This window comes from Cervus elaphus, chromosome 29 (genome assembly GCF_910594005.1).
Source record: "Cervus elaphus chromosome 29, mCerEla1.1, whole genome shotgun sequence".
Taxonomy (NCBI): Eukaryota; Metazoa; Chordata; class Mammalia; order Artiodactyla; family Cervidae; genus Cervus; species Cervus elaphus.
In genome coordinates, this window is record NC_057843.1 from 7759398 (window position 1) to 7773484 (window position 14087).

Here is a 14087-nt window from a genome sequence, read left to right on the forward strand (position 1 = left end):
TCTGCAACCTCCCCCATAAACATGGCCTATTTCTGATTCATGCTTATAAATGAGAGTTCAGAACACATTCATGCTGCCAGTCACTGGTTACTCATGCTTGAAATTAAAAATCTTTCAGACCAATGCCACTGCTGTATCTGTTGAGGCTTTACCCATTTCTCAAAGTAAGAAAAATAAGGCAGTGAAGATAAGATATTAACAGATACATTGTGAAAAAGATAGCAGGATGCTTTCAGGTTATTCTTAAAGTAAGTTAAATAGCATTTATCTAATTATATGTTATATTCACATTATTAACTTTGAGATTTAATTAGACAGAACTAGTCACTGAACACTTTATGGCACTCATTAAATAACTTCTTTTACAATAACTGAATTGTTTGGCAAAAAAATTAGAGGACCCTTGACTCATTTGGGGAAAGGTTACAAAAAAACAGGAAAAAATGGACTTTTCAAATTATACACACTTCATTCCTAGTATCAAAGAAAACATTACTGTGAAACCTAGTTGATACCTGAAATAATTGCATCCTGATATCTTTTATTTTGAAACATTACTCTTCAATTACCATAAGCACTATATGGTAGCTTTTATTTCTTATCATAGAGAACTTCTCACACTGTATTTTAGCATTCTTACTGAATTTATCTATCAATACAGCTAAAAACATCCATTTTGAGGAAAGATTATAAAATTCCATGGGAACATGTGAATTAAAAAGTCAAGTTCATTTGGGCAGTAAGAGCCAGCATTATGTACAATAGTTACTTAGCTCCTGTTTTAGAAACTTTAGCACCAATTTAAGATGGTGACCAGGACTCAGACTGTAAAAACAGATCATACTGAAAAACAGTAAAAAAAAAAATAAAATAAAATAAAAATTATCCACTTGTGTTAAGTACACAATAGCAAAGTTCTCTTTTTAGAAACAATACTTCTGGTTAGCCTATATATGTATATACAAGCTATACACACACACATAAATATATGGGGCTTCACTGGTGGCTCAGATGGTAAAGAATCAGCCTACTAAGTGGGAGACCTGGATTCGATCCCTGGTCAGGAAGATCCCCTGGAGAAGGGAATGCTATCCATTTCAGTATTCTTGCCTGTAAAACCCCACTGACAGAGGAACCTGAAGGGCATAGTTCATGGGATCGCAAAGAGTCAGACACGACGGAATGACTAACATACACACACACACACACAAATATATATCCATTTATATGTGTACATATATATATTCAACAAAATATATCTAAGAGCTACTTTGTGCTAAGATTAATCTAGTTATTAATGATATAATGATTAATTTATCAGAGTGGACTGTGCTCCATGTAGCCTATAATCAACAACAAAAATTTTAATGCCCATAGATTTAAACAAAATATTAAAAAGGAAAAGATGAATAAAACTTAAAAGTAAATTGGATAAAATATAGGATGTCAATGAAGTCAATTTGATAATCAGAAGAAGGAATTAAATAACTTTCTAACAGAGACAAAGTAGCATTTAAGCAATCATCATTGTAGTGTGTGAATAAATATTCTTTGTGTAAGTGGTTGAGTTATTTGTACTGAAGGAATCTAAAATGGATTGATATGAAATTACACCTTATTTGGGACTCATGAATTCCTTGTAACGTATTTACTAATGATAATTTTTAAAGACAGGAAATATGCAGCACAGAAATAAAAAGAGAGACTCTGATGGAGAGAATGAGGTTTCACAGAAGGAACAAATGGAGGAATAAAATTTGAGTAGTATTATTCTTAGAAGATTAACATTAATCATAGATTCAGAAAGTAGTGAAAAGGCCTTAAATTCAGTTCAGTTGCTCAGTTGTGTCCAATTCTTTATGACCCCATGAACTGCAGCACGCCAGGCCTCCCAGTCCATCACCAACTCCGGAGTCCATCAAAACCCATGTCCGTCGAGTCGGTGATGCCATCCAACCATATCATCTTCTGTTGTCCTCTTCTCCTCCTGCCCTCAATCTTTCCCAGCATCAGGGTCTTTTCAAATGAGTCAGCTCTTCACATGAGGTGGCCAAAGTATTGGAGTTTCAGCTTCAGCATCAGTCCTTCCAATGAATACTCAGGACTGATTTCCTTTAGGATGGACTGGTTGGATACCTTGCTGTCCAAGGGACTCTCAAGAGTCTTCTCCAACACTACAGTTCAAAAGCATCAATTCTTAGGTTCTCAGCTTTCTTTATAGTCCAACTTTCACATCCATACATGACTGCTAGAAAAACCATAGCCTTGACTAGACAGACCTTTGTTGACAAAATAATGTCTATGCTTTTTAATATGCTGTCTAGGTTGGTCATAACTTCCCTTTCAAGGAGTAAGCGTCTTCTAATTTCATGGCCGCAATCACCATCTGCAGTGATTTTTGGAGCCCAAAATAATAAAGTCAGCCACTATTTCCACTGTTTCCCCATCTAGTGATGGGACTGTGTGCCATGATCTTAATTTTCTGAATGGTGAACTTTAAGCCAACTTTTTCACTCTCCTCTTTCACTTTCATCAAAAGGCTCTTTAGTTCTTTTTCACTTTCTGCCATAAGGGTGGTGTCATCTGCATATCTGAGGTTATTGATATTTCTCCCAGCAATCTTGATTTCCAGCTTGTGCTTCTTCCAGCCCAACGTTTCTCATGATGTACTCTGCATATAAGTTAAATAAGCAGGGTGACAATATACAACCTTGACATACTCCTTTCCCCATTTGGAACTAGTCTGTTGTTCCATATCCAGTTCTAACTGTTGTTTCCTGACCTGCATACAGGTTTCTCAAGATGCAGGTCAGGTGGTCTGTTATTCCCATCTCTTTCAGATTTTCCAGTTTATTGTGATCCACACAGTCAAAGGCTTTTGCATAGTAAATAAAGCAGAAATAGATGTTATTCTGGGACTCTCTTGCTTTTTTGATGATCAAACAGACGTTGGCAATTTGATCTCTGGTTCCTCTGCCTTTTCTAAAACCAGCTTGAACATCTGGAAGTTCATGGTTCACGTATTGCTAAAGCCTGGCTTGGAGAATTTTGAGCATTACATTGCTAGTGTGTGAGATGAGTGCAATTGTGCTGTAGTTTGAACATTCTTTGGCATTACCTTTCTTTGGGATTGGAATGAAAATTGGCCTTTTCCAGTCCTGTGGCCACTGCTGAGTTTTCCAAATTTGCTGGCATATTAAGTGCAGCACTTTCACAGCATCATCTTTTAGAATTTGAAATAACTCAATTGGAATTCCATCGCCTCCACTAGCTTTGTTCATAGTGATGCTTCCTAAGGCCCACCTGACTTCATATTTCGGGATGTCCGGCTCTAAGTTAGTGTGAGTGATCATACCTTCATGATTATCTGGGTCATGAAGATCTTTTTTATACAGTTCTTCCATGTATCCTTGCCACCTCTTCTTAATATTTTCTGCTTCTGTTAGGTCCATACCATTTCTGTCCTTTATTGAGCCCATCTTTGCATGAAATGTTCCCTTATTATCTCTAATTTTCTTGAAGAGATCTCTAGTCTTTCACATTCTATTGTTTTCCTCTATTTCTTAGCATTGATTGCTAAGAAAGGCTTTCTTGTCGCTCCTTGCTATTCTTTGGAACTCTGCATTCAAATGGGTATATCTTTCCTTTTCTCCTTTGCTTTTCACTTCTCTTCTTTTCACAGCTGTTTGTAAGCCCTCCTCAGACAACCATTTTGCTTTTTTGCCTTTCTTTTCCATGGGCATGGTCTTGATCCCTGTCTCCTGTACAATGTCATGAACCTCTGTCCATAGTTCATCAGGCACTCTGTCTATCAGATCTAGTCCCTTAAATCTATTTCTCACTTCCCCTGTAATAGTCATAAGGGATTTGATTTAGGTCATACCTGAATGGTCTAACGGTTTTCCCCACTTTCTTCTATTTATGTCTGAATTTGGCAATAAGAAGTTCATGATCTGAGCCACAGTCCACTTCCAGTTTTGTTTTTGCTGACTGTATAGAGCTTCTCTATCTTTGGATGCAAAGGATATAATCAATCTGATTTCAGTGTTGACCATCTGGTGATATCCATGTGTAGAGTCTTCTCCTGTGTTGTTGGAAGAGGGTGTTTTCTATGACCAGTGTGTTCTCTTGGCAGAACTCTGTTAGCCTTTGCCCTGCTTCATTCTGTACTCCAAGGCAAAATTTGCCTGTTACTCCAGGTGTTTCTTGACTTCCTACTTTTGTGTTCCAGTCCCCTACAATGAAAAGGACATCTTTTTTGAATGTTAGTTCTAAAAGGTCTTGTAGGTCTTCATAGAACTGTTGAACTTCAGCTTCTTCAGCATTACTGGTTGGGGCATAGGCTTGGATTACCGTGATAGTGAATGGTTTGCCTTGAAAACGAACAGAGATCATTCTGTCGTTTTTGAGACTGCATCCAAGTACTGCATTTCGGACTCTTTTGTTGACCATGATGGCTACTCCATTTCTTCTAAGGGATTCCTGCCCACACTAGTAGATATAATGGTCATCTGAGTTAAATTCACCCATTCCAGTCCATCTTAGTTCGCTGACTCCTAGAATGTCAATGTTCACTCTTGCCATCTCCTGTTTGACCACTTCCAATTTGCCTTGATTCATGGACCTAACAATCCAGGTTCCTATGCAATATTGCTCTTTATAACATCGAGTCTTGCTTCTATCACCAGTCCCACCCACAACTGAGTGATGTTTTTGCTTTGGCTCCATCCCTTCATTCTTTCTGGAGTTATTTCTCAACTGATCTCCAGTAGCATATTGGGCACGTACTGACCTGGGGAATTCATCTTTCAATGTCCTATCTTTTTGCCTTTTCATACAGTTCATGGGGTTCTCAAGCCAAGAATACTGAAGTGGTTTGCCATTCCCTTCTGCAGTGGACCACATTCTGTCAGACCTCTCCACCATGACCTGTCCATCTTGGGTGGCCCCACATGGCATGGCTTAATTTCACTGAGTTAGACAAGGCTGTGATCTGTGTGATCAGATTGGCTAGTTGTCAATACAATAGAAAAAATAAATAGTCCAATATTTGTTCAAAGAATGAAATCTGTCATTTAAAATCTTTCAACAAATAAAATGACTAACTCAGAAAGCATTATTGTTAAATTTTACCAAATACTTCTAGAAGAAATAACACTGGTTTTACACAAACTATTTCACAGAGTAGAAGAAGGAATACTTCCTAACTGTCTGAAACATAGCATAATATTTTTACCACACTGTGCTCTTGGCACTGTAGAAAAAAGAAATTCATAGTTCAATATCTTAAACCTGGTATTAGAAAATTAAATCAAGTAAACTACAAAAGGATAATCGTGATCAAGTAGGATTTAACCAAGGAATACAAGATGATTTACTCTTCGAAAATCAATTAATTTATTTGTATATAGTCCATAATATTAACAGAATAAAAGAGAGAAGGCAATCATTTAAAAATGAATGTTGAGATACTACTGAAGAAAATTCAGTGCCTCTTCACAGTTAAAGAAAAAAACCTCAGCATCCAATTAATGGGAAAAAACTTCCTCAGTGTGATAAAGATCATTTAGGAGAAACCTAAAATTAATACTATTCTTCATTGTGAAATATTGTATGCTAACTAACTGGTATCAAAAAAAAGACAAGGTGGCTAATCTTCATCCATTTTTTTAGCATCATACATAAATTGTGAATTAGTACAGTAAGATAAGAGGAAAAATGGAGAGGAGATGAGTAGGAAAGGAGAAGGATAGAAAAAGTATGCGAAATTTAAAGCATAAAAATTGGAAGGGAAGATGTGCAAATAAAAGGTGAGTTTGGGAGGTATTAAATATCGAGTCTAATTTAACATATAAAATAAAAACAATATGACATTGATAAGCATAGACACATTGATCATTGGCACAGAACTGAGAACTTCGAAACAGACTCATTCAACTTAGGAACATATATGACAGATGTATAGTTACGGATTATTGGAAAGAATTACTCAATTGTGAAGTAAATGAAAATTAATGCTTCCTGCACATCATACACACACATAGAACTGCACAAAATTCCAGGTGAATTCAAACCTAGATAGGAAAAGCAAAGCATTTTTAGGAGAAAATATAAGAAGATATCTTTGTGAACTTAGGTGAGAGAAGAATTTGTTAAGATAAAGAAACACAAGCCAGTAAGTAAAACAAGGTTACATTTTGTAAACAAAAATTAAAATTATTTATACATCCAAAGACATCATAAACACATTGAAAAGAGCAGAATTGGTATTTGTATGCATGCAACTGACAAAGTATTCTTTCACCTTTGAAATAATGCATGTACGTGTGTGGGTGGGCTGGAGGTTACATTTGTGTGTATACAATAAAAGCAAATCAATATAAATTGGGAAACAATGCATAGAGGCATTTTGCACAAAGAACACCAAAGTGACTCCAAAACACTCAAGAAAAATGCATAATCTCACTCTTAATCAAGGAAGTATATGATAAGAAACAAGTAAATCACAAGTGGGTAAATACTAGCTGTGGGAAACATAAAACAAGAAATCTCATAAATCTGCTAGTAGGTATTTCAGACTGGCCAATTTGGAAAGCAGTGTCTGAACCAAGTGATTTTATGCCTGAGAATATCAACTTGGGCCAAATTATTCCAATTCCGGGTATATACTGTGTAGAAGAGGGCTTTCCAGGTGGCTCAGTGGTAAAGAATCTGCCTGCCAATGCAGGAGACACAGGTTCAACCCCTGGGTGGGGAAGATCCCCTGGAGAAGGAAATGGCAACCCACTCCAGTATTCTCACCTGGGAAATCCTGTGGACAGAGGAGCCTGGCGGGCTACAGTCCATGGGGTCACGAAGAGTCGGACACAACCAAGTGACTGAGTGCACACACACTCACACACACCACTCACACATACCCTACAGAATAGCCTACGTATGTATATTGGGAGATAACGCGCAATAATTTTCAAGGCACAGTTTTTTATAGAAGCAAAACATTACAAACAACCGAAAAGTCCAACAAATGTAGAACAGATAACTACATTATGGAATATTTGCTCAAATGAAAGTGAAAGATAAGCCTAAAAACAAGGCTTATCTCAAGAAATATACATTTGAACCAAAAAAATCAAGTTATATGTGAGTACTACAGTATGACAATCCTATTGACATTTTCAGTCATGCAGAATGAATTTTAATATTAAATTCAGGAACAAAGCTTTCTTTGGGAAGGTAGAGAAATGCGTTTTGGGCAAGAGTTCATAGTCAATTTCAATTTGTATTTGTAATGTTTAGTTTCTTAAGATGGTGACAGTTGCATAAGCATTATGTTATTATTAATAGCTCTGCAAAAAGTGCATAACTTTATTTGATAAAAATATACTTAGAAAAAAAGACAGTGCAGGAGTTTTAAAGATTCCATTAAGAACATGTAAATGACACTATCAATTTTTTATGCCATATTAGCTTAGATTTCTCTGGGGAATCTAATGATCCAGTGATTTGAAGTAACACCTACATCTGCAGGATTACTATTGCAACTAAAATGTGAACCTATAATTTGTGTGGAAAATGGAAAAAGCATACAGTCCAACCATTCTGTGAGATCACAGCAGACCCTCAGACACTCTCACCCATCCCACCATACATCTCCGTAGACAGGCATCTGAAAAAGCATTATACCAAACATCTCACCTTTTTTGTTTTTATTTTGTGAAATTAATTTATTCTATGGGCTCTGGTGAAAAGCCACAGTTCACTGAGTAAATATTGACTTAAGGCACACAGCAGAGCAATTCTCTCTCCAACATATGTGTGGCAAGATGGAGAGCCATCTGTTTGCTGAAGGCAGGAGGTTATGCCAATACATCTACTTTGAAATACTATGCTATATACACACCCAAACTGCTGCAGAGGTATATATGAGGCTTTTTTTTTTAAAAAAAAAGCCCAACTTACAAACGCTGTCATCCTGGCATATAATCCTTATGCACAACTCACCACAGATTTACAGGAGTATGCTTACCAAGAAGCACTTAATGCAGAGATGTTAAGCTTCACCTCATCATAACAATAAAAACAATTACTGTAAATACAGAATAAATTATTATTTGGGGAACTGAAAAAAAAAACAATTATGAGCTCCTCTTGCCACCCCATTTAAAAATCAGGATAAATGCACCTCTCTCATCAAGGCCATGCTGTAAAACAGAAGGGTGACTCATGATAGCAAACAAGTTATATTTTTAATTTAATCTTTTTAAGAACTGTGGTTTCTGACAATTGTTAAATCATTACCTGCCAAAGAAGAAAATGAATTTGGTAGAATAGAGGCTGAACAAATCCTTAGAGAATCTCATTACACATAATGACATCTGACTCTGAAAAAAGTGAAAGTTCCTCAGTCGTGTCCGACTCTGTGACCCATGGACTATACAGTCTATGGAATTCTCCAAGCCAGAATACTGGAGTGGGTAGCCTTTCCCTCCTCCAGGGATCTTCACAATCCAGGGATCGAACCCAGGTCTCCCGTATTACAGAGGATTCTTTACCAGCTGAGCCACCAGGGCTCTAACATAAGAGAAATAAGGAACTTCAGTATTTCCACTACATACATAGAAAAATTTCAATGATTTTATCTCAAGAATAATAAAATTGTACTCAAGTGAGAATGACTGGTAATGTATTATTTAGACTAATCAACATCGGGAAAGGATGAGTTTCATAGTTAAAAGAAGTTTGAACTCATGCTATTGGGAAGAAATGCACATAAATATTAAGAAAAACAAAGTTGGTGCAAGAAGTAAATGCAAAATAAGTTAAAGATTTGAATTAACTTAATTTTCAAAAAAATGGCTAAATAAGCAGAATATCAGCTAGAGAAATTTTCTCAAAAATCAAATCATTACCTCAAATGGACTAATGTTTATTCTTAAATGGGGAGAGATACAATAGGTTAGAGACTAGATCAGTAGAGGGAGCGTTATCTAGTTGGTTGGTAAAAACACTGAGCATGGTTAAGGCCTTTGTTAAGCAAAGACAAGATTGGGAAAATTATTTAGCTTTATTTTAGATATGAATTCTCAGATGCAAAGATATCTGTTAACAATTATAGGTCATTTGAAATTCCGTCCTCTCAATGTAACACATTGTCTTAGTTGAATTCAGTTATTTATTGTAAGAACAAAAGAAAAGTATATTTGTATAAAAAATGTGAATGTTAAAAAAAAAAAGTGAATGTTGAGTAAATGTATGAACGACTTTGTAAAAATAAGTTAACTTAATATTATGGCAAGTAAAACAATGGAATAAAGTTTAGTTGCAAATCAGTGATGTTGTAAATGATGCATATAATACATCAAAGTAATTAAGTGTAGCAAAATATTTTAAGATTTTAAAGTAAAAGATATAACAACAAGTTCTAATTTCTCTCTATGCCTGTATAGACAGACACCATATTTCAGATACTATATTTAAAACCATTAATTTTAAAAAAAACTGAATCTGATTACGTGGATAAAAATAATGTCACATATTTAGGGGTCTTGGAGACTAAAAGGAAAGATACTAAGGTGGACTTAGTTAATTTTATAATATTTTACCTCTAGGGTGTTTCATTAGTATTCACTGATGCTGCTCGTAACTGGAGAAGAAGATGATAGATGCTAAAAATGATTTGAAAGTGATATGTTATGATAGAGGATGAAAGAATGGACAGGATTTCTACATTGGAGAAGGGAAATAAAACTGAGTGTCCCTGAGAAGGTGTATCTGTAATACTTTTCAAGCTTTGGGTATAGTAGTATTCTGCAAAGAAATCTGTTTAAAATTATTAAGGGTAAGAAGTTTAGTAGGTACAGTCATCCTATGAAGTTTGTGTTATAACCACTTGGTGGTAGACTGATGAATAATGTCACAAAAAGCAGAGACCTTCAGGAACATGACAGTTTTTGAGGTTTTAATGAGGAAATCTGGCCATGTTCTCTCTTTTTTCCAAATCCCTTACTCCATCCCACAAAAACAAATCAGGCTAGAAACCTTTCCAACTATTGCTGTTGAAACTGTTTCACTGAAGTGATCTTGCAAAAGAGAAAGTATAAACATATGTCCAGGCTTTCAGGATGACACAGTGTTGTATAATAGCAATTAAAATGAGAAAGTTGCCAGGGCTAGAAGTATAATTTGGGAAGTCTAGTTAGAAAAAAATTCAGTAGAGTTTCCTTTATCTATGAATATGATTTGAATGGGGTATGGACAAATACAGGATTATAAATCAGGGCCATATATTCAACAAGAATCCATAATAGGTCAACTTCTGAAACGGGATTATAGTGACTTCTGGATCAAACTTGCACCAGAACCACAGTATTCTTATACAAGCAAATAATATAATTTTCTCTGTGTTTACACATATGTATATACCTAAGTGTTAACTTACATAGTCCAATGAGGAAAATTCTATGCAATTTCCCCAAAATGAGTTCAGTTCTTTTCCAGTGATACTTTTATTGTAATTACACTGTATTGAGTTTTAATAGAACCACAGAGATGCTGGTAAATGACTAAACGTATACATGAGCAAAACAGCATTTTAAAAAGTGGTGCCTGAATAAAATCTCTTCCTGTTGAGAAAGATCTTCTATGTACACATATATACACACATGTGCACACACACAACTCCACACAGCTCCCCATAAAATAATTTACATATTAGATTATTTTTCCTTAGAAAATTTGCTTCAAGTTATTCTGATACATGTAAAATAAGAATAATTCTTTTAATAATGGTTTTAGCTAATAAATCTAAGTTCTTCATATCATATTTTAGCTAAAAGCAACTCCGAAAATTAATTTGGATTACATTTGCTAAATTTAGGAATGAAGTATAACTCTAGGTAATTTAAGAAGCACAATACATAGTTTCAATTTTAAAAAATGTCCCTGATAATCTTAACAGATATTCAGTGATTCATGAGTCTATCTCTGCATTTTTATTTTCCCTAAAATGCACAATGAAAATATAGGACAAAGAAAAGATACAACATGATCTTTAGAGAAAGTTATAAAATCCAAAGCAGAATAAGTTGGGCTTGGAATGATAATTTGTTGGGCTTTAACAACTTGATTAAGTTCTCAATCACGCAGTAATGAAGTCTCAGTTCAGTGAGTTTAGTTAAATTAAAGCACACACCACAATTTGCAAAATATTTACGATATTTAAGCAGATACCACATTTATTTGGAAAAGTAATCAAAATATTTAAAATAACATTATAAGCACACTTAAGCATACAGAATAATTAAACATGACATTAATTACTCCTATGCTTATTTCTGCTTATTAAAGAACATTGCAAATGAATAATTCATATGGTAAAATTTTAGTGTTTTTTTTTAATTTTAGTTTTAATGTGAGATCTAATAGTTACTGAAATGGGAGAGATCAATTGTGTTTTCACTTACTTTTATTCACTAATATACCATCTCTAAATGAAACATATTATCTGCCTTGATTGTAATTTAATTATACAATCAATTTTATCTTTTAAAATCTCATTATATGAATTTTAGCTTTACATTACATAAGATTAGCAGGAAAAAAATGACATGAACATGATTATAAATTACTCCAATGTGCAATTCATTATAAAGTCAACAGGCCTACCTACCATGGTTGTCTCAGCAATAGAACCAAAGCTGTTTATGAATATGTTGCATGTGACGTTAACTGCAGGGCCTGAAAGAGAGATTAAAACAGAAGGGCTCATTGGATGCTTATCTAAAATATTTTCAAATAATTCCATGCATCTTATATGTCATTTTAAAAAAAGAATTCAAAGCATTTCATTATCTGGCTAAAAACTTTGTTATTAGGCTTGATATTATATAAGCCTTGTTATTAGGCTTGATAGCTATATAAATAAAAAACACTGAAATACTGTGTGATAGGCATTAAAATAATTCAGTTCATCTTGTCTCAGCAAGTCAGATAAAATCACAAAAACTGATACCTAATGCTAATTCTTTTGTTAGTTCACTTTCACATGAACATAGTTGAGTTCTCAATCAGCTGTGAGAGCTGGACTGTAAAGAAGGCAGAGCGCCGAAGAACTGATGCCTTCAAACTGTGGTACTGGAGAAGACTCCTGAGAGTCTCTTGGACAGCAAGGAGATCAAACCAGTCAATCTTAAGGGAAATTCACCCTGAATGCTAGTTGGAAGGACTGATGCTGAAGTTGAAACTCCAGTAGTTTATTCATTTGATATGAACAGCTGACTCACTGGAAAAGGCCCTGATGCTCGGAAAGATTAAGGGCAGAAGAAGAAGAGGGTGTCAGAGGATGAGATGGCTGGACGGCATCCCTGATGCAATGGACACGAACTTGGGCAAACTTTGTGAGATGGTGAGGGACAAAGAGGCCTGGCATGCTGCAGTTCATGGATTTACAAAGAATCAGACATGACTGGACGATACAACAACAATGTGGGACCTAGTTCCCTGACTAGGTATCAAACCTGGGCCCCCTGTAGTGAGAACATGCAGTCTTAGCCACTGGACCACCAGGAAAGTCCCCAGTTTTACATTATTATGACAAAGTAAATGGTATGCCAACTAACCGTATAATACACTATGATCACTGTTTCTTTTCTGCAAAACATGTTCCTGAAGTGGATAATTGTTTTATATATTTCATATAGTTTCTTCCATATGTGTCATCAGATTATCCACAAGTTCTGAAATGTCTAAACTTCTATATCAGACTCATCAGATATTCTGTTAACTCTCTCTTCCTTCAGGCTTACTCCATTCTAGATTTATTGTCCTGAAGCATAACAGTCATTCTTGCTCTCCCATCATCCTCTTATAGGAGATAATGGAAACTGAGAGACTCCATTTTAGGGGGCTCCAAAATCACTGCAAATGGTGACTGTAGTCAGGAAATTAAAAAACGATTGCTCCTTGGAAGAAAAGCTATGACCAACCTAGACAACATATTAAAAAGCAGGCAAAGGTCTTCTTTTATTTTGCTGACAAAGGTCCATCTAGTCACAGCTATGGTTTTTCCAGTAGTCTTGTATGGATGTGAGAGTTGGACTATAAAGAAATCTGAGTGCTGAAGAATTGATGTTTTTGAACTGCAGTGTTGGAGAAGACTCTTGAGAGTCCCTTGGACTGCAAGGAGATCAAATCAGTCCATCCTAAAGGAAATCAGTCCTGAATATTCTTTGGAAGGACTCATGTTGAAGCTGAAACTCCAATACTTTGGCCACCTGATACAAAGAACTGACTGGGAGAGATACTGGGAAAGATTGAGGGCAGGAGGAGAAGGGGATGACAGAGGATGAGATGGTGAGATGGCTCAATGGACATGAGTTTGAGCAAGCTCCGGGAGTTGATAACGGACAGGGAAGCCTAGTGTGCTGCAGTCGATGGGGTCGCAAAGAGTCAGACATGACTGAGGGACTGAACTGACTAAAGAGAAGAAAAAGCACAGATATTTTATTCTATGGTTAATTTATCCCATCATAAGAGAAATATGAAGTCACAATTAATGGTTAGAAGATACATATATATAGTTATATATGTATATATGCATTTTACTTAATGTAAGTGGTGGTGAACTCTAAAATAAATACAGTTACAGTTAGTCACTCAGTCTGAGCTCTTTGCAACCCCATGGACTGCAGCACGCCAGGCCTCCCTGTTCATCACTAACTTCTGGAGCTTGCTCAAACTCATGTCCATTGAGTCAGTGATGCCATCCAACCATCTCATCCTCTGTTGTCCCCTTCTCCTCCCACCTTCAATCCTTCCCAGCATCAGGGTCTTTTCAAATGAGTCAGCTCTTCACATCAGGTGGCCAAAGTATTGGAGTTTCAGCTTCAGCATCAGTCCTTCCAATGAATATTCGGGACTGATTTTCTTTAAGACGGACTGGTTGGATCTCCTTGCAGTCCAAGGGACTCTTAAGAGTCCTCCAACACAGTTCAAAAGCATCAATTCTTCAGTGCTCAGATTTCTTTATAGTCCAACTCTCACATCCATACATGACTACTGGAAAAACCATAGCCTTGACTAGATGGACT

General features: G+C 35.8%; 1 protein-coding gene across 2 annotated transcripts in view; it reads right to left on the reverse strand.

Annotated features, from left to right (window-relative positions):
* The window catches only part of GLRA3 (glycine receptor alpha 3), a 184597-nt gene that overhangs the window by 113545 nt on the left and 56965 nt on the right, over window positions 1-14087 (reverse strand). For both annotated transcript variants that reach the window (XM_043891458.1, XM_043891459.1), the window contains exon 3: window positions 11669-11736. In XM_043891458.1, coding sequence (XP_043747393.1) covers window positions 11669-11736 — 68 coding nt within the window. The remainder of the gene's footprint in view (window positions 1-11668; window positions 11737-14087) is intronic.